This window comes from Oncorhynchus tshawytscha, unplaced genomic scaffold, assembly GCF_018296145.1.
Source record: "Oncorhynchus tshawytscha isolate Ot180627B unplaced genomic scaffold, Otsh_v2.0 Un_contig_4803_pilon_pilon, whole genome shotgun sequence".
In the NCBI taxonomy this organism is placed as follows: Eukaryota; Metazoa; Chordata; class Actinopteri; order Salmoniformes; family Salmonidae; genus Oncorhynchus; species Oncorhynchus tshawytscha.
In genome coordinates, this window is record NW_024609813.1 from 605,898 (window position 1) to 626,902 (window position 21,005).

At 45.2% G+C, this 21,005-nt stretch overlaps 1 protein-coding gene across 1 annotated transcript in view; it reads right to left on the reverse strand.

Annotated features, from left to right (window-relative positions):
• Positions 1-3,962: 3,962 nt before the first annotated feature.
• Positions 3,963-21,005, reverse strand: part of mxd4 (MAX dimerization protein 4) — a 39,055-nt gene continuing 22,012 nt past the window's right edge. Inside the window, exons 4-6 of the mRNA XM_042318693.1 lie at positions 11,194-11,308; positions 8,571-8,733; positions 3,963-5,471 (exon numbers count right to left, since the gene is read on the reverse strand). Coding sequence (XP_042174627.1) covers positions 5,278-5,471; positions 8,571-8,733; positions 11,194-11,308 — 472 coding nt within the window. The 3' untranslated portion in view covers positions 3,963-5,277. The remainder of the gene's footprint in view (positions 5,472-8,570; positions 8,734-11,193; positions 11,309-21,005) is intronic.

A 21,005-nucleotide genomic window follows, 5' to 3' on the forward strand; every position in this document is an offset into this window, starting at 1 on the left:
TTGAGCCGTCCTCCCCTCAGCAGCCTCCTTTGGCCTGGACGGTAGCTAGACCTTCTCAGAACCACTATAAATATTAAAACACAAATATATTTAAATCATGCAAATAAGGAGGCTGCGACAACCTTGTGTAAAAAACATTTTTTTAATTATATTACAATTAAAGAATACACCGTAATACCTTCAAGTGTGTGCCAAAATGTTATCCAGCACCAGGTAAACTCATGTATCCATACATAGGAATTTATATAATATAGCACATCTTTTGAAAGCATATTACAACATCTGCTATTAAAGGAACATATTCACAGGTCTCTGGCACAGAACTCTCCCTACTCAGTGTTTTGCCCGACTACGATGCCAAGCTCCCTCAGCCCCCTTCATCCTCTCCCTCCCTCTGAACCTAATCTCAACCAGCCCCCCCCTCTGGCCAAAGTTCCGAGGCCCCTAAACTGTCTATCAACGAGACACACAACACCCTCGGGACTAAGAGTTCTCTCATGCCAACTCGACAAGACGACAACAAGAGAACGATGAACGATCGCAGAACTCATAACATAAAAGAGGAAAGAAATCATTCCTATCTTCAGACGGTGCTCTAGCAATGTCACACAGAAAGAAACAGAAAGGACAGTAACGGGTTAGAGGGATTAAGAAGAGAGACAATGATACACTTGGGACTAAAATCTACATTTCATGTTGCTATTAAAGCTGATTTAAGATGGGATTCCATAGGTGTCTGATGACTGTCCGCAAGGGGGTGGAAAGAAAATCAAAGTGACTAGTTATTTGGCAGGAATCGGGTTTTCGTTACGGCATTATTCGATTGTTTGTTCATAGCGCTGCACTTGGAGAGGACAGAGGACAGGAATGGGTTCTATTTGTCTCTGAAAGTAACTGTCAGACCTGAGCTCAAATAGGAAGATTCCAAATACTTTGCTTGTTAAGTCTGCCTGCCAGCCAAATGGGTGGGATTTGCTCTTTTGGGCCCATTCCATTAAAAACAGGCAGACAGCCACAATCAAACACAGCTAAAGTGTTTTCAGAGATGTCACAATACTATGTGAACCCAGGTTTGAGTGTATGTCCGTCTGTTGACTTTCCCCTTGCCTCTATACAGGCTTCACTTGTTTGGTCTGAGCCTCAACCTTATTTCACCCCAATCTCTCCCTCCCACCCTCCTGCTGACTCCCTTGGCAGCAATAACCTGGCAGACAGACTCAATCATCATTTTGCTGTGCTTTTGTGCTTTGAAAAGAAAAATCAAACACACTTGGATAAATTTCAGACTAGATGATTTATAAAGCAGGGATCAACCACCTCTCGGCCTCGACAAAAGTCACCACATCTTGATTGATAAGTGTGTCAACCCCCCGCTCTGACGTTTAAAGGAAGTTTGTTGGACAGCCCCATCGATTACTTTTGCAATAATGTTGTTTTTTCATTGTGAAAGGGTTGAGAGTCTAGCACACATCTTTCAACCGATACTTTCCCCAGGCGTTTCCAAACTCATTCACAAATCAACACATTTAGTGTTCAATGCCTGTCGCCAAGTGATTTGCTCGACAATCTCTGTCACACTTTAAGTACAATCTCTCTGGTTAAAAGAAAACAAAGTTATTTTCAAGGCACATCATTGAAAGAAATTCCATAACCACTCTCCAGCAGTCTTATTCCCTGAAACCTAGTGAGCGCAAGACTTTGAAAAGGCCACGTCTTTTCAACCAAAAAAAGTCATTTTCAACACAAAATATTAATTTTTCAACCAAAAAGACGTCTGCTTAACGTCTTTTCAACTTCTTTTGCTCCTACATTCAGTATCTGAATCAGTATCCTCCTCTGCTAATACACCTGCCCTCCAACCACTCACTCTTTCTGAACGTGCGCTATGTGCATTATATAAAATGATGTCGCTGAACATGAGAAATCTCATACCTGGCCCACGTGTGTTTCCGTTTACTTAATCATTGCCTCACATTAGCTGATGGGAGGTTCTGTGCAAGAGAATATTTTGTTTTCATTTGACAAGTTTTACTCAGTTGTTCATTTCAAAAGCAAACTGAAAGAGTAGTACATCTGTGCTCCTAACAGTCGTGTACATAGGTCCTTGACATGAATGTAAACTCAAGAACGGATCTTTCTCGGTTAGTTTCTTTTCGCCCTCCTTCAGTGTATGGAGAGAGTTCAGAGGTAAAATCCATCAACAGAAATGTTAACATTGTTGGTCACAAAATGAACCACAGAGTCGAAGCACAAATCTGTCTTTTTCTTCTTTTTCAAAACCCAAGCCTGCCTACCAACCAACCGCCCACTTCCTCTTTAAAAAGCACAAGATGGTCATATTGCTGTGTCTCGAGACGCCCCATGACCACCAGGGTCACGGTAAAACTATGGTAGTAGGGAAGGTGCCACCGGGAGGAGGGAGGGAGGAGAACACCACGAGCTGCCTTCATTGATTGGATTTCTCCTCCCTTCTCCTCACCCAAATGGTTTCCTGTTCAAAAACAAGTGCATTTCATAAACAGAGCTAAAACAAAATGGCTGCCACAACAACAAAATAAGCAGTTTAAACCCCTAATCAGGTTGACTGATTGAACCCCAATAATGACCAGCCAGGGCGAGTGAATGGAAGCTGCCATCGGGAGTTACCAGTATGGTCAGTGTTGACTTTAAGCGGCGTGGCAGGCAGGCGTCAAGTGGGTAGGGCGTACCTGGCAACCGCACCAGGGGTACACCTTGAGGAGTACTCGATGGAGGCAAAAGGGGCTAAAATCAGTTCTTCACGTGCCCCTTCTTCACTCAAGGAGGAGACAGATTTACCATTTGGCTTGGGGTGGAAGGGGTTAAAACAAAGTGTTCATCTACTCCGAAAAGGGGTGGAGCTGGGGGGGCAAGGGGGTGGAGCTGGGGGAGTGTGTAGCAGGGTCAAGACCTGAGTAGGGATGGAGGGAGGAGGAGGGAGGGGGGCACACGACAACAGTCACCAAGGCACAGAATGACATTGGGGAGAGATCTAGAGAAGGGGGCAACCAGGTTCCTAGCTTCCCTGTTCTACACTCTCTCTACCTTCAACTAGCCTGGCCTTCTGTCTGTCTGCCTGTCATATATTTATATAGATATACTCTTCTTTTTTGTCTTTACGTTAAACGAGAACATTTAGGAAAATAGAATAGAAAATATAGACTACAGCATCACTTTCAGTGACCGATAGCTTTTTTTTTTTTCATTGCAACGTTTTTCTAAGTCTTTTTGTGATTTTTTGTGTTTGTTGTTTGTTTGGTCTCAGACCTGCCAAGTCTGAAGTGTTGGAATGCCAAGCTCTAAGGATTACGAGACAAACTCAGGCCTAAACGGGTAAATGTTCCGAAGGCCAAAGATATGCCTCTTTACGTCAATATTTTACACTAGTGTGCATGGCTTTGGAGACAGTGCTGTACATTTCTAAGAATACATTACATTGGTCTTTTACAATGTCCCCAAAGCTTCAGAAGTAGTATCTAGCTAACAGATATAGCAGAGAAAATACACAAATCTACCTTTGAGTAAGAGAAATGAAAGCATTGTTATGATTAGTTTTGATGCAATACCTATTCCTCTACAGAGAGCTGATCATTAGAGCTGGCTTTTTATTCTTATGCACTTCTACAGCTTTGACTTGTCAATGTGCACCGACCGTGCACACACACCCTTACGCATGCACGCCTGCATACATACACACACACACACACACACACACACTTACGCATGCACGCCTGCATACATACACACACACACACACACACTTACGCATGCACGCCTGCATACATACACACACACCCTTACGCATGCACGCCTGCATACATACACACACACCCTTACGCATGCACGCCTGCATACATACACACACACACACACTTACGCATGCACGCCTGCATACATACACACACACACTTATGCATGCACACCTGCATACATACACACACACACACACTTACTCATGCACGCCTGCATACATACACACACACACTTACGCCTGCACACATACACACACACACACACACGCATACACATACACACATCTAGAACTGTTGGAGCTAGGAGTAGACTGACAGCAGGGTAATAAATGGATCTATTAGTGAATAACAAGAATGGTTAGCCTGATCTTGCTGATCCACTGTCTTCCCCTCCAAAATGCCCAGTTGTCCTCTATAACTTAGTAAAAGAGGGCAACCATGCTGCCATTTTGGGACAAAATTGACCCACCAGAATCACTTAAATGCTTGAGAAAGCATTATCTTCCCGTGTTTTATTGCTACATCAATATGCTACTGAAAAGTCAAGTATGGTTTTCCATTCTGAGGATGCACCGTGTGTGAATATTTAGGGAATAGGGTGCCATTTCAGACACTTGCACCATATAGGGAATAGGGTGCCATTTCAGACCCACTTCTAGTGTCGTGTTCAGTAGTGTGGAGTAGTGGTTAAGGAACTCAGCCAGAGGGAGAGATATCAATGTGCTGCCCTTAGAAATATTGACCCTAATGTCCAGTCAATTTGGTTAACATTGATTGGGGTTTGCAGATTAACAAGAGATATATTCCAATAGAACACTCCAATAGAACACTCCAATAGAACATTATTTTTTTTCTCCATCAGAAATTGTGCCTCATTCAAATGACGGAGTTGAAGTTTGTCCCCAGCTAATGCTCTATCCTATACCACACGCGCACACACACACACACACACACACACACACGCACACACAACTATGCCACAGACACACGCACACACACACACAACTATGCCACACACACAGTTAAACACACACGCTGAGTTCCCATTGACAAGTCAAAGCTGTCTGCCACCACACCACAGAGGTCCCCAACGAAACCACAAACTGCTCTGCTATATCCGAGTCTGCAGCCACAACAACAGGTAGAGGTGAGGGAGGTCTGGGGGTCAGGTTAGGCAAGATAAGCGGGATAAGGGGTGATAGGATAGGGGTGAGGTAAGGTGTGGTGTAGGGGTTAGGACAGGAAAAAGTCAAGAAGTCAGCCACGACAGGAACATCTACAGTCTACTTCCTGGTTCCAAGGAATAAACTCCAATGGGGACATTGGGGAGGGGGAGACCACAGCCGCTGTTTGCTGGGGGGGTGGCTGATGACCGCGTAGCGTGGGATGGAGGAGGTGCGTGCTGGGGCAATGTTAGGGGGGGTAGGAAGGGAATAGGAGGGTACGCGGGGCTGGGGTCATAGAGGGCTGATTGGAGGTGTGGCCCTCAGGGGCCCCCTGGTGGCCCCTAGCAGTGGTGCGGCTGCAGTCTGTGGGAGGAATGCTGTGTGTAGCTGGCGTCGCTGGAGCTGCTCTGCAGGTTGTAGTCCTCCTCGCCGTCCAGGAGGCCGTCGTCACTGATGCTCTCGTCCACGCTGTCCCCCTCGCCCTCGCCAAGCTCACCCTCGCCCAGGGGGGACTCCATGCCTTCAATGTCCACCTCTGCATAGAGAGAGAGGGAGACAGACAAACTGTTATTCTCCACATTTCATGGAATAAAATCAATAACTACAACAGGACTTTCAGAGAGATAGAAACAAAAACAAAGAGAGAGATGGAAAGGGAGAGGGAGGGAGGGAGAGAGATGGTGGTGTGTGTGTGTGTGTGTGTGTGTGTGTGTGTGTGTGTGTGTGTGTGTGTGTGTGTGTGTGTGTGTGTGTGTGTGTGTGTGTGTGTGTGTGTGAGAGAGAGTGTGTGAGAGAGACAGAGAGAGAGAGGGGTACAAAACAGCGTTGTTGTATTTTGTTCGTGTTGAACTTTGGGCACGTACACTGAGGAGCCCTCTCTGTGTGTCGCCGGGCGGATTAGGGCCGGATTTAGACGGCCATTAACTTTGTATAACAGGCAGGTCTCTGTACTACCTCCAGTAATCCCTCCCCCTACTGATAAACATCCCCCACGTGTTTACCACCCTCATGACCAGTAAACAACAACACCCGTCTCCTACCCAGGGGCCTCCAGGAGCCAAGTAGGAGAGATACTGTATACATTTCTTCCACTAATTGGTATGTTGACAAATCAAATCAGATTTTTTCACATCATATATTTTTCAGAGCTGATCTGATTGGTCAAAAGACCAACTAGTGAGAAAACATCAGAATTGGACTGCATGTGCAAACGCAGCCATAGAGCTTGGTCACCTCGGTTCCCATTTTAAAAAATGTCTGGAACGTGGTCATATGATTCGAGAGAAGCCATCCATGTTATCGCCCAATAAACAGTCATTTTGAGAGTTTCATACAAAAACTTTGAGGGATTAACTTAAATGAACTTCATTTGGGATAAGCAGAAGGAGCAGAAATGGCATCTTTAACTGCACCAGCCCCTTATAGCTCAGCCTAGTTCCAGTCTAGTTCCAGTCTAGCTCCAGCCTAGTTCCAGTCTAGTTCCAGTCTAGTTCCAGTCTAGTTCCAGTCTAGTTCCAGTCTAGTTCCAGTCTCTAGTTCCAGTCTAGCTCCAGCCTAGTTCCAGTCTAGCTCCAGTCTAGTTCCAGTCTAGCTCCAGCCTAGTTCCAGTCTAGCTCCAGTCTAGTTCCACTCTAGCTCCAGTCTAGCTCCAACCTAGTTCCAGTCTAGTTCCAGTCTAGCATCAGTCTAGCTCCAGCCTGGCTCCAGTCTAGTTCCAGTCTAGCATCAGTCTAGCTCCAGCCTGGCTCCAGTCTAGTTCCAGTCTAGTTCCAGTCTAGTTCCAGTCTAGCTCCAGCCTAGTTCCAGTCTAGCTCCAGTCTAGTTCCAGTCTAGCTCCAGCCTAGTTCCAGTCTAGCTCCAGTCTAGTTCCACTCTAGCTCCAGTCTAGCTCCAACCTAGTTCCAGTCTAGTTCCAGTCTAGCATCAGTCTAGCTCCAGCCTGGCTCCAGTCTAGTTCCAGTCTAGCATCAGTCTAGCTCCAGCCTGGCTCCAGTCTAGTTCCAGTCTAGCATCAGTCTAGCTCCAGCCTGGCTCCAGTCTAGCTACAGCCTCTGTGTTTAGTAATACTGTGAGTGACAGCAGAGTAGCTTGACCTTGACCCCTGGTCGTGACCTCTAAACCAGGCCGGGCTCAGCAGGAGTGTGTGGTCTTCACCAGGGGTCAAGAGGGGCGTTGTGTGTGTGTGTTTACAGGTGTGTGTGTGTGTGTGTGTTTTTGCAAGTGTGTACAGAGCAATACACTGGCCTGTAGTTCTCTCAGGCTCTGTACAGATTGACGTGTAGGCAAAAGCATTATAGGAGTCCAAGTCAACACTGTGTCCAGAACAGACAGGGAAGGAGAGGCATCACAATAGACTAGAGCATGGTAGAGGGAACTAGGTTGTATCAAGGGCCTGGAGGCTTCAGGGCAGTATCCACTCTATGTAGTAGAGTTTGAGGTCAGGCAGAGTCCTGCACTGAAGCTGTGGATAGTATTGATCTTCATTACATGTGGATCAGTGCTTCTGCTAGATAAGGAGTGGTTCAGTGGACTACTCAGCTGTTTTAAGGAACGGTTATATCGGATCAAGTGAAGAGGTCAGGGCCCCTCAAGCCGAGTTAGTGGCTTTAACAAAGCTGCGAACAATATAGAGAATTGGTCTGTATAACTTGGCTTGGTTATATACAGATGGGGTCGGTGACCTGTTTGCATTATGTATGGATCAGTGGCTATACACAGTATAGGGATTTGTGTGTCTGTACAGATGTAAGATCTTAATTTGATCACCCTGTTGCAGGAGTACTATCTTTTTCAGGAGAATACTTGTGGTGTATTTGAGGTTTAAAAAGGCTTTGTAATTTTGTAATTTCAGATCAAATTTCCCCTTACAAAAAATGTATAAACGCCTGCAAAAATATAAATGAATTATAATCCACATAATAATTCACATTTTCCTGCTGTAGCAAACTGGTAGATCATTGGCTAAGGTAATGCAGTGGTGTGTAGGGGTTCTGTTTGGTGCTGTTTGGTGATGTTTGGTGCTGTTTGGTGCTGTTTGGTGCTGCTTGGTACTGCTTGGTACTGTTTGGTACTGCTTGGTATTGTTTGGTGCTGTTTGGTGATGTTTGGTACTGTTTGGTGCTGTTTGGTACTGCTTGGTGATGTTTGGTACTGCTTGGTGCTGTTTGGTGATGTTTGGTGCTGTTTGGTGCTGCTTGGTGATGTTTGGTACTGTTTGGTGCTGTTTGGTGATGTTTGGTGCTGTTTGTAACATACTATATCTTGTGGAATAGATTAATTATGTGCTAGAAAATACTGAGTGTTCTACTTAAGAGCTGCAGTGCTGCCAGTTCTTGCTCCCCTCCCCTTGACCACTAATTAGTTCATTTATGGTCATTGACTTGACCTAAAGAGTCCCCACATCTGGTTCTATTGATCCACATCAGTTGTTAAATCAAAGGGGGGTCAAAGGATAAATGGAAACCACATTCATAGGTTACTAAAGGCTTCAGGGAGCCGCGTGTGTGTGTGTCATGCTTATGTCCCAGCGTACCTTGCTCTGAGTACCTTGTATGTCGCGTGACATGCGTATGTCCCAGCGTACCTTGCTCTGAGTACCTTGTATGTCGTGTGTCATGCGGGTGTCCCAGCGTACCTTGCTCTGAGTCGGTGGAGATGGTGGAGCCTAGGCTGTCGGTTCGGGTACGTTCCACGCCTCCAGGCATCACCAGCTGTTCCAGACGTCGTTTGAGGTAGCGGTGCTCTCTCTGGAGCTGCTCTTTGGTGTTCAGAGCCTTTCTGTCCGCCTCCTCCAGCTTCTACAGGGGAAACACACACACACACATTTAGAATGACATTGGGGCACACATACACATACACACACATACACAACTCCTATATTCACACACTCACACACACTCTCACACACTCACTCACACACACACACACACACACACACACACACACACACACACACACATTTATAATGACATTGGGGCAAACACACATTTTACACTTGACAGGCGTGTTCAAATACATGTGTATTTGAGTATCTGGTATTTAAAATACTTTTTCTGTGTATTTCAGTATTTTCAAATACACAGCCCAAAAGAAGTACTTTTATTTAAGTATTTGAATGGTTATCTGTAAAAAAACAAATTGTCTACCAAATTGTATTTGACAGTATTTTCAAATACTTATTTCAAATACTGTTTTCAAATACCTGGGTTAAATGCACGGGTGTGTATTTTAGTCAGTGTATTTTGAGAATTTTAAGTGTATTTCAGTGTATTTTGAGAATTCTGATAGCTTAAACTCAGCTGTTTGGAGGTTGAGCAATAAGCACACACGTGCATGCTCTCACATTAGTGATTATTATAAGGAAGTGAAACCATAGCAACAACATGACTTCAGCTGACCCAACGGCAGATATTACTCACACATTACCCAGATTGCGACACAATTCCAACCAAGGGATTTTTAAACAGAGGAAGAACAAGACAACGAACCAAAGCGCTGTAATCCTGTGCTTTTAGAGATTCCTACTAACCAAACTAAAACCGTAGATATTATAGCACCAGCACACCAGAGGACAGGCCTATGTATCGTAAACAGGATGTGAAGAGTTAAATGAGGGTTTTTCCACCAACCACACGCTCTCACCCACACAGTCCGTGCAGCAGCTGTGGAGAACTAGACTGTAACCATCTGAAGTCTCCTGCATCGCAACGGTAAAGCCACACACTGGAATTCGTTTGGCAACTAAAGTACAGTCCTGCCACTTGGTTTGGTAGAAAGTTGAGGGACCTGGTTAGAGAAATGCAACCGTTCCCAAATTCACCGATGAAGTTCTATTCTTTAAGACTCAGTCCGCTGTCACTTCAGATTGTAGCTTTAATGCAGGAAGTAAACAATGTTGTAGTGCTTGCGGTTTTGTAGCGGTTCAAAAAAGAGTATCCACTTCCCTTCGTAAACGGTCCTTCTGCGGTCCTGTTTACCGACCGTATTAAGCTTCCCTCCACCATTTCAACATCTAGTTTTGGTTTCCATTTGTCTGAGTGGTCAACTAACGCAAAATCAACAAAAGTGTCCCCATGTCATTGCATTTAGGTTAGAAGTTGAGTGAAAAAGACTAAATTCCTTTAGGTTGACTACTTTTTTCAAATCCAGTCAGTTTCCCACGCTGATTCAATGTCATCACCATTTTTTGGTTGAAAGGACATTGAAACAACGTTGATTCAATCTGTTTTTGCCCAGTGGGTTGTCACTTGGTGTACATGAGCTGCAACAAGTAATGAACTGTAGAGGGGGCTGAGCCAAAGCCAACCCCAAATCCAATTATAACGTTCGACCTCATATCTGAAAATCATCCCCATCTGACTCCAGAATTTTTTTCTCGATGTTCTAAAGGTTTCTCTTTGTTGACTTATCATTTGTAATGAGCAAGGGGGCTTTTTTTCTTCCCTGGTCTAGGGGATGGGAATGCTACTTTTTGCACGCTTGCCATTTTTTTAAAGCTTAACGGCTCTGATTGAAAGATTAGAGTATGTTTTCTTATTTTAGGAGAGCGAGAGAGAGAGAGAGAGAGAGAGAGAGAGAGAGAGAGAGACTTAAAAAGAAAGATGTAGAGAGAGAGAGAGCAAGAGAGAGAGAGAGAGAGAGGGAGAGCGAGAGAGAGAGACAGAGAGGGAGAGAGAGACAGAGAGAGAAAGAGACTTACAAAGAAAGATGTAGAGAGAGAGAGAGTAAGTGCTTGGCGGTGCAGGGAGACTCTGAGGAAACAGCAGCTGAGCACTGAGCCTCTGAGGTAGGATCAGGAGGTACTTCCTGAGGACAGGGAGACATTCCTGACCTACTTCCTGTCTGTCTGTCTGTCTGTCTGCTAGTGGGTAACTCTCTGGGGTCCTTTAAAAGGAAAAGGAAAAGCTCTGATGCAGTAATTTATTCACCTCTGGAGTGCGACTGGGCCCAGTGGCATAATTATGACTTATTATGATTACAGTACAGCCTTTCAAAGGCCTGTGGTTTTGTGATTTGACGTTCAAGAACTTTCAGTTTCCGTTGTTCTGGAATTACAGTATAAGATTATGTCTGTGGCCCGTAGAATTACAAACCATAGAATGATCTTCCAAAAGACACCAAGTTTGGTGACATCATATTATGTTCATTCTAGTAATTGTACTTCTACACTGACGTCCCTGATATGGCAATTCTAGAAGGACGCATTTAACATTCAGCGTGGCTCTGGTTGTGGTTGTGGCTCTGTGTGGTCGTGGTACCTTGATGTGCATCTTGGCCCTTTTCAGCAGGCTCAGTGTGGTGTGTCTAGTGCTGTCCGGACCCAAAGGAACCAGCTCCTTCAGCTGCTCAAGATACAGCCGTAGTTTGGCACGTCTGTAACACAAACAACCAGAGGTGGAGAGTGGTGAGGGAGTGAGTTGAGTCAGCAACATGTACAGGAAAGGCTCCTACACTGCAGGGTCAACACAGGTGAACTAGAGAGATCCGTTTGAAGTCATCTGTGTGGTAGAAACACAGAGGAGCACAAATGCACGCAGAGACTGAGAGGAGATGGGGGAGGGAGAGTAGATGGCAAGAGGTTCGCTAGAGAGCGATCCTAATCACGTGACTGTTTTGTTGGTTTTCAGTGTCATACTTTCCTCTGGAACTCAACCACAATGCTTATCAGGTGGGGTGTGGTGGGGGTGGGGGTGGGGTCAAAGTGAAACATGCTGGGAGCATACACATCCTGGTTGCAGGCCACTGTCAAATCAGGGACGGAGAAATGACATCCTAGCGCATTTGCAATGCAAACCCTTCCTATATGCATGACAAAGGGCAAAGTCGCATATTACGTCAGCACTCTATAGGGTGTTCACCCATAAAATAATGAATTCATTCAAAGTTTATACAAATATGTTCATTCCGGCCGAATAACAATAGTCCAAACCCCATGTCTCTACCATATGTGGTTCCAACGTTACAGACGATTCACTCTGAGAATGTAGCATGTTTACGGTGAAGGGAATGTCAGCACAGGCATGATCAACAAGGGGTCACTGCTCCATAGAACTCTGTGGCGCTTCTCCAGGGCAGAACGGCGCCAACATCCATCGTCAACTGACAAGCTAACTAGTGGCTGCAGGTTCGGGAGTGAAAACATGGGCTTTTTCTACATGAATTCTGCTGAATACAAAACTAAATAGGGACTAAATATATATTTATTTACAAAGAGTATTTCCCTTTAAATTGCCATAGAAACGTCCCCTGTCAACATAGATTGATCGCCAATATAGACAATGAAAGCCAAGGATATCAAGTTGATTTTGATTGGTCCAACCAGCGGCAACACCAACAAATGGTACCACCCCACAACACCAAATATGGAAGAGCTACAACCAAGAGTGGAGCAGTCTAAACTAGCAACTGTCCCAGCAAATTAACGCTCTTACTTCATCAACACTGGCAAGAACAAGTATATTAAGGTTTTAATATTGTAGAGAACAATCTAATGATTAATTATATGTAATGTATAATGACATAGGGCAAAGAAATCTAGTGTTTGACGTTCATTTTGTAGAAACCCTCTTGAATTGCCCCGTTTTTCTCTACGTTGTACGGTGAACGTCCTACACTCTATAACACCCAGCTTCCCCAACTGCTCTTACACACACACACACACACACACACACACACACACACACACACACACACACACACACACACACACACACACACACACACACACACACACACACACACACACAACCATACATCCACTTTCTATTCTCCATACATCCCCACACACACGCTCCCACACACTCAAGTTTGTGGACTGAGTGTGTTGAGAGAGCGGCAAGGGTCGAGCACAGGTCGCACGCACGCACGCACGCACACGCACACACACACACACACACACACACACACACACACTCCTTCTGCAGGTTTAATGGCCTGGCCAAACAACACAGCCATGCAGGTTGCATAACTCCCGACAGCCGCAGTGTGTGTGTGTGCTTTCTGTCACATTATGTCATAGTACAGAGAGAGACAAAGAGAGAGAGACAGAGAGAGAGAGGACAATGTGCTTGTGTTGAGCACTGCCTCTGGTAGCAGGAGAGCCAAAGAGATGGGCTACGTCCCAATCGGCACCCTATTCCCCATATAGTGCACAATGTGCTCTGAAAAAGTAGTGCACTATCTAGGGGATAGGGTGCCATTTTGGGATAGAGGCCGGGGCCTTTTACGTCAACTCGTGAGCAAACGGTTGCGCTAACGAGCACCCAAAATTAATTGTAAACTGAAAATTGAAAAGGGTAATCAAACATCAATAATGTGTGGGCCTTTTGGTCTCACAATGGGGGGAGGAGAGGAGGAGAGGTGGTGCAGGAATACAAGCTGACCATTTATGACCAGCCAGGGATGAAGAGATGATGGAGGGATGGAGAGATGAATGAACGATGCTCAGGCAATATGCTAGAGATGATACTCCACCACCATAAAACATGAAATCAACATTTAAGGAGAGATATTATCTTGATGCATGTTTTAATCAACAGTTAAGGAGAGATATTATCTTGATGCATGTTTTAATCAACAGTTAAGGAGAGATATTATCTTGATGCATGTTTTAATCAACATTTAAGGAGAGATATTATCTTGATGCATGTTTTAATCAACATTTAAGGAGAGATATTATCTTGATGCATGTTTTAATCAACATTTAAGGAGAGATATTATCTTGATGCATGTTTTAATCAACATTTAAGGAGAGATATTATCTTGATGCATGTTTTAATCAACATTTAAGGAGAGATATTATCTTGATGCATGTTTTAATCAACATTTAAGAAGAGATATTATCTTGATGCATGTTTTAATCAACATTTAAGGAGAGATATTATCTTGATGCATGTTTTAATCAACATTTAAGGAGAGATATTATCTTGATGCATGTTTTAATCAACATTTAAGGAGAGATATTATCTTGATGCATGTTTTAATCAACAGTTAAGGAGAGATATTATCTTGATGCATGTTTTAATCAACAGTTAAAGCTGCAAAATGTAACCTTTTTGGAGCCCGACAAAATGCACTTAAGAAATGTGAGTTATAAATCTGTCATTCTCATTGAAAGCAAGTCTAAGAAGCGGTACATTTGATCAATGTGCACTATTTCTAGGCTTCCCTTTTGGTTTTGTACAGCAGCTTCAAACAGCTGGAAATACAATATTTTTGTTAATAGAAAATGTATTTCACAGCGGTTTAGATGGTACAGTGATTCTCTACACTCTACTAGCTTGTTTTGTCACATAAACTGACATTAGGCCAACCTATAGAATTTTTGCAACCAGGAAATGGCGGATGCATGTTTTAATCAACAGTTAAGTACAGATCGTACCTTAATGTATGTTACGGTCGTAAGCTTACAAATGACCTAATCTATGTCCAGTCCCAAACCGGTCACGACATGGGCTACACATATCCAGGGCCTGACAGCCTGACACACTGACCTAAATATCACAGGGCCTGTGCCTTTACTGTCTCCTCTACTCTCTCCAGGCTATATCTCCTCCTGCCAGACTCATGGCAACGCTGGCCAAGAAAAACCCACACAGGTGTTCTCAGAAAGACGCCGTAACGTGAGTCGACCGCCCCCAAAACCAAAGAGCACATCACACGGCCAAGGCATCTTTAGAACCAAAATGGCCGCTCTGTTTGTGTCCTAGTGGGATCAGATCCTCCACTCCTATCCTATACTACTCCTATAGTCAGTTTGTGTCCTAGTGGGATCAGATCCACCACTCCTATCATATACTACTCATATAGTCAGTTTGTGTCCTAGTGGGATCAGATCCACCACTCCTATCCTATACTACTCCTATAGTCAGTTTGTGTCCTAGTGGGATCAGATCCACCACTCCTATCCTATACTACTCATATAGTCAGTTTGTGTCCTAGTGGGATCAGATCCACCACTCCTATCATATACTACTCCTATAGTCAGTTTGTGTAACTCTTTTCATAGCTACTTTTATCCCATTTTGTCCAAAAAGGGGCTTTAAAATATATAGACTTGTATATAGACTTTTCCACTGTCTTATTGACTGTATGTTTGCTTGTTCCATGTGTCAATCTGTGTTGTTTGTGTTGCACTGCTTTGCTCTATCTTGGCCAGATTGTAAATGAAAACTTGTTCTCAACTGGCCTACCTGGTTAAACAGAGGTGAAATAAAAAATAAATAAAATGCCTTCTGTTTTCTAGGATAATGCATGAAGCCTTTCTTTGTCCTAGCTAGGCTTCCTTCCTTCCTCTCCCCCAGCCCCAGGCTTCTCTCCATGTGAACAGTAAACTGGTGCTAACTGCAGACTGCCTCCAGTCTGTCCTCAGGTCATCCCTCCATTACAATCAGTCTAATCACAGACAGGCTGCTAGCTCTCTGGCTGAGGAGCCCAGCACACCTGGGTCTGTTGTGAACACGCACACACAGCTGCATGTACACGCATGTACACACACACACTCACACACACACACACACACACACACACACACACACACACACACACACACACACACACACACACACACACACACACACACACACACACACACACACACACACACACACACACACACACACACACACACACAGGGTCCTTGTACTTATCCCAAGCTAGTTGTTTCTTTTTCACGGCAGGGCGTTGCCTGTGTTTTATAGGAAGAGAGACCCTCTTCCTCCCAGCCCACTCCATTAGGAGGTCAGTATAAGACCCAGACAACAGAAGGTGAACCGTTAGACTAGCAGCCATCTTCTCTCCCCAACATCAAACATCGTTATTCCCCTCTAACCTCAATTAGAATGGCACCTTTCACTTCAGTGTGTTTAATCATTGTGGTCTTCAGAAAAACGTACAGCGTTTCTATAAAAATAGTTGAGCAAAAACATCTTGCAGGTGCAGACAGGAATTCAGCTGAGAACGAGGGCCGTGTGAAAGTGCTCCAGTGCTTTCATTCCTATTTCTCCCAAGGGGGCACCTACCCCTCCTCGTCCCCCCCCTAATACGTTACCCCACCCTGGCTGCCAACACCAACAAACCCTCCTCACCCTCCACCCCACAGGAGAACAAGTGTCTTCAGAGGAGGATCAGGGGTGGGGGCCTCCACCCCACCACCTCCAACCTGCCCCACTCTCCCCACTCCCCAGCCCACATGAAGCAGCTGGACCCAGGCCAGGGGAGGCCAGAGGAAGCGGGCAGGAAGGAGGCCGAGGGCCGTGGCTGGAGTCCGATCTGGTGGTGGAAGACTACTTTCTCCTCTGGCTGGAAACATCCGCTCAGTGTGCTCAGCTGCACTAGGCAGGGCTTGGCGAACACATCATCCGAGCGTAACCCGAGCCAATGGGCGACCATCTTGGCTCTATAAAATGTTTTCAAAACGAGGTGTAGCCCCTCCATAGTCCCCAATTCCCCTCCTCCACTCCTCCTCTGGAGATTTACCACTGTTTATTTACCTGGAGTCAGTTCCAGATCCACACATGCACAGAGACCTGGTCTTTAGTATCCTAACTGTCCTGAGTGATCTGACCTGAAACCAGGTTCTGTTTATCACAACAGCAGTGAAACAGAGTTCTGTTTGGACACCTCATACAGACCTCGCTCGGAGGGGGTGGGAAACATCAGTAAAGTATTTTAGGGTGAGATGGTGGATGGAGTTTGCCGCTATGTCATTCTCCAATAAATGTTTCATTTTATCCCCCCCCCCCATTTTAGAAAGTAGATGATGCTTGCTGCTACGTACTTCTGTTTGTTATTAAACCAGACCCTGGTCACTCAATATTTATCAAGACTGCCTGGCTGACACACACACACACACACACAATAGTGTCCTTGAAAAGGGATGCCCATTTCATTCTGTTCCCGATACACAATGTTGAGACCGAGCTACTTCACATTTCTCATTCCAATTCATCAGGGTGGGTTGAAAATAGTATCCCCTTTTATGTTCCTGTGAATAGGAACCTTTGATGATCCAGACAGCAGACATGACAGAGAACTGGTTGATCTGAACACACTATAAGGTGCTCATATTTACCTATGGCCAAACCGGTCTGGGAACACTTCCCCCTAACGACCCGTATGAATGGAAACACATCAAGGGATAGTAGCATAGAGACACGGCTGTATTAACATCAGAAACACATATATATATACATATATATAGCTACGTAGAGACATATCTCTATCTATGTCTAAATATCTATGGTTGACATTATAGTGAGTCTAAGGGCTTGTGACATAAGGCTCTAATATGGATTATAAAGACCATAAATGGTTATTAGCCTCCAGGCAGTGCTGTAGGTCTCTGGAATAGACTATAGTCCCTCTACTGTTGGGCCCTGGTGGATTGTAAGGGTTTGAAGTAACAAGACTGTAAAGCTGGCTCTCTGGACTGTTGTGACCGCGAGAGGCGCGGCCCATTCACGGTCACGTCCAAGAGGAAGCCACCTGACCGCTGTCATTGGCTGCCGAGATTGGGCTCAGTCGGGTGGTTCATTTTGTGAATTACTCTGATTTTTTTTACTAAACCCTTCCGTCCACTCACTCACTCACCACTCACTCACTCACTCACTCACTCACTCACTCACTCACTCACTCACACTCACACACTCACACACACACACACACACACACACACACACACACACACACACACACACACACACACACACACACACACACACACACACACACACACACACACTTAAAGGCTTAATGCCAAACACAAAGCACCCACTGGGAAAAGCGATCCCCAACTCCCGTCCTCCAGAACACCGTGTCCACATTCTAATCAGTCCTACTTAACATAACCCACTACCCTAACCCAACTCCCTTCCTCCAGAACACTGTGTCCACATTCTAATCAGTCCTACTTAACATAACCTACTACCCTAACCCAACTCCCTTCCTCCAGAACACCGTGTCCACATTCTAATCAGTCCTACTTAACATAACCCACTACCCTAACCCAACTCCTGTCCTTCAGAACACCGTGTCCACATTCTAATCAGTCCTACTTAACATAACCCACTACCCTAACCCAACTCCTGTCCTTCAGAACACCGTGTCCACATTCTAATCAGTCCTACTTAACATAACCCACTACCCTAACCCAACTCCTGTCCTTCAGAACACCGTGTCCACATTCTAATCAGTCCTACTTAACATAACCCACTACCCTAACCCAACTCCTGTCCTTCAGAACACCGTGTCCACATTCTAATCAGTCCTACTTAACATAACCCACTACCCTAACCCAACTCCCTTCCTCCAGAACACTGTGTCCACATTCTAATCAGTCCTACTTAACATAACCCACTACCCTAACCCAACTCCCTTCCTCCAGAACACTGTGTCCACATTCTAATCAGTCCTACTTAACATAACCCACTACCCTAACCCAACTCCCTTCCTCCAGAACACTGTGTCCACATTCTAATCAGTCCTACTTAACATAACCCACTACCCTAACCCAACTCCTGTCCTTCAGAACACCGTGTCCACATTCTAATCAGTCCTACTTAACATAACCCACTACCCTAACCCAACTCCCTTCCTTCAGAACACTGTGTCCACATTCTAATCAGTCCTACTTAACATAACCCACTACCCTAACCCAACTCCCTTCCTCCAGAACACTGTGTCCACATTCTAATCAGTCCTACTTAACATAACCCACTACCCTAACCCAACTCCCTTCCTCCAGAACACTGTGTCCACATTCTAATCAGTCCTACTTAACATAACCCACTACCCTAACCCAACTCCTGTCCTTCAGAACACCGTGTCCACATTCTAATCAGTCCTACTTAACATAACCCACTACCCTAACCCAACTCCCTTCCTCCAGAACACTGTGTCCACATTCTAATCAGTCCTACTTAACATAACCCACTACCCTAACCCAACTCCCTTCCTCCAGAACACTGTGTCCACATTCTAATCAGTCCTACTTAACATAACCCACTACCCTAACCCAACTCCCTTCCTCCAGAACACTGTGTCCACATTCTAATCAGTCCTACTTAACATAACCCATTACCCTAACCCAACTCCCGTCCTCCAGAACACTGTGTCCACATTCTAATCAGTCCTACTTAACATAACCCACTACCCTAACCCAACTCCTGTCCTTCAGAACACCGTGTCCACATTCTAATCAGTCCTACTTAACATAACCCACTACCCTAACCCAACTCCCTTCCTTCAGAACACTGTGTCCACATTCTAATCAGTCCTACTTAACATAACCCACTACCCTAACCCAACTCCCTTCCTCCAGAACACTGTGTCCACATTCTAATCAGTCCTACTTAACATAACCCACTACCCTAACCCAACTCCCTTCCTCCAGAACACTGTGTCCACATTCTAATCAGTCCTACTTAACATAACCCACTACCCTAACCCAACTCCTGTCCTTCAGAACACCGTGTCCACATTCTAATCAGTCCTACTTAACATAACCCACTACCCTAACCCAACTCCCTTCCTCCAGAACACTGTGTCCACATTCTAATCAGTCCTACTTAACATAACCCACTACCCTAACCCAACTCCCTTCCTCCAGAACACTGTGTCCACATTCTAATCAGTCCTACTTAACATAACCCACTACCCTAACCCAACTCCCTTCCTCCAGAACACTGTGTCCACATTCTAATCAGTCCTACTTAACATAACCCACTACCCTAACCCAACTCCCGTCCTCCAGAACACTGTGTCCACATTCTAATCAGTCCTACTTAACATAACCCACTACCCTAACCCAACTCCTGTCCTTCAGAACACCGTGTCCACATTCTAATCAGTCCTACTTAACATAACCCACTACCCTAACCCTCTCACTTTGCTTTGCTTGCTTTACGTTATGTCTTTTTGAATGACAACAGCCCATAAATACACACACACACATACACACACCGACCCGTGGATGCGGAGGAATGAGCAGCACGCCTGCGCCTGGCGCTGGACCAAGCCTGTTCGTTCTAGTAAAGGTCAGGGGTCAGCAGAAACACTGCTGCGATGTTTCCCCTCGCTCGCCAGGCCAACTCGGTTCGTCATGTTTGGCCGGAAGGAGAAGAACCCACCCTGCCGTGCCTGACGCGCTTGTTTTGACTTCAGAACAGAGACCGAGAGAGACGTCCACATTGTTCAAAGAATAAGAGAGGAGGAGAAAGACATGAGTTAATGTCCAGTACAGGAGGGAACATAGTCTGACTGGTTCTGGAAAACATACTCCGCCATCCTCTTTGTTTCTAATTCTGACCACTTCAACTCAAAACAGAACCCCCGGTTCATCTGGTGACAAAAATGAAAGCCTCATTCCCTTTAAATTGATACTAAGCTGTTTACCAGATATGGGTCATGACATTACGACACACTCCGGGAAAAAAACCCTCTTAAAAGCTTCATTTAAAAGCCGAAAACGTTTAACCTAAGTAGTTCTAAATGCCCCCACGGTGTTAGCCTACTCTACTTCAAGTAGTGTAAGTGGTGTAAGTGGGCCTGAGCTGGATCGCCTGTATCGTATCGCCACGGTGGGTTGGTGGAATTTTGGGGTTGCCAAGTATGGTGAATGGTTCCACATCTGGCAACCAGACAGACAGACTGAAGGGGGAGGGAGAGGGGACGGAGAAAGAGAGGGACAGAGAGGGAGGGAGAGAGAGGGAAAGATGGGAGAGAGTGAAGGAAAGAGAGAGAGAGAGAGAGAGAGGGAATAGGGGAGAGAGAGAGAGAGAGGGAAAAAGGGGAGGGAGAGAAAGAGAGAGAGGGGTCTAAAGGAGAGAGAAAAGGAGAGAGAAAAGGAGAGAGAGGGGTCTAAAGGAGAGAGAAAAGGAGAGAGAAAAGGAGAGAGAAAAGGAGAGAGAGGGGAAGTGGGACAAGAAAGAAGAGATCCAGTCCCAGCCTGGGGGCTAGCAGACACAGAACACAACACAGAACACAGCCCTCCTCTCCTCATCAGTCTCTCTCTCTGTCACCCTCTGGTCCTCAGCCCCTGCCCAGGCACACATGTTTACATTAACGAGAAAGA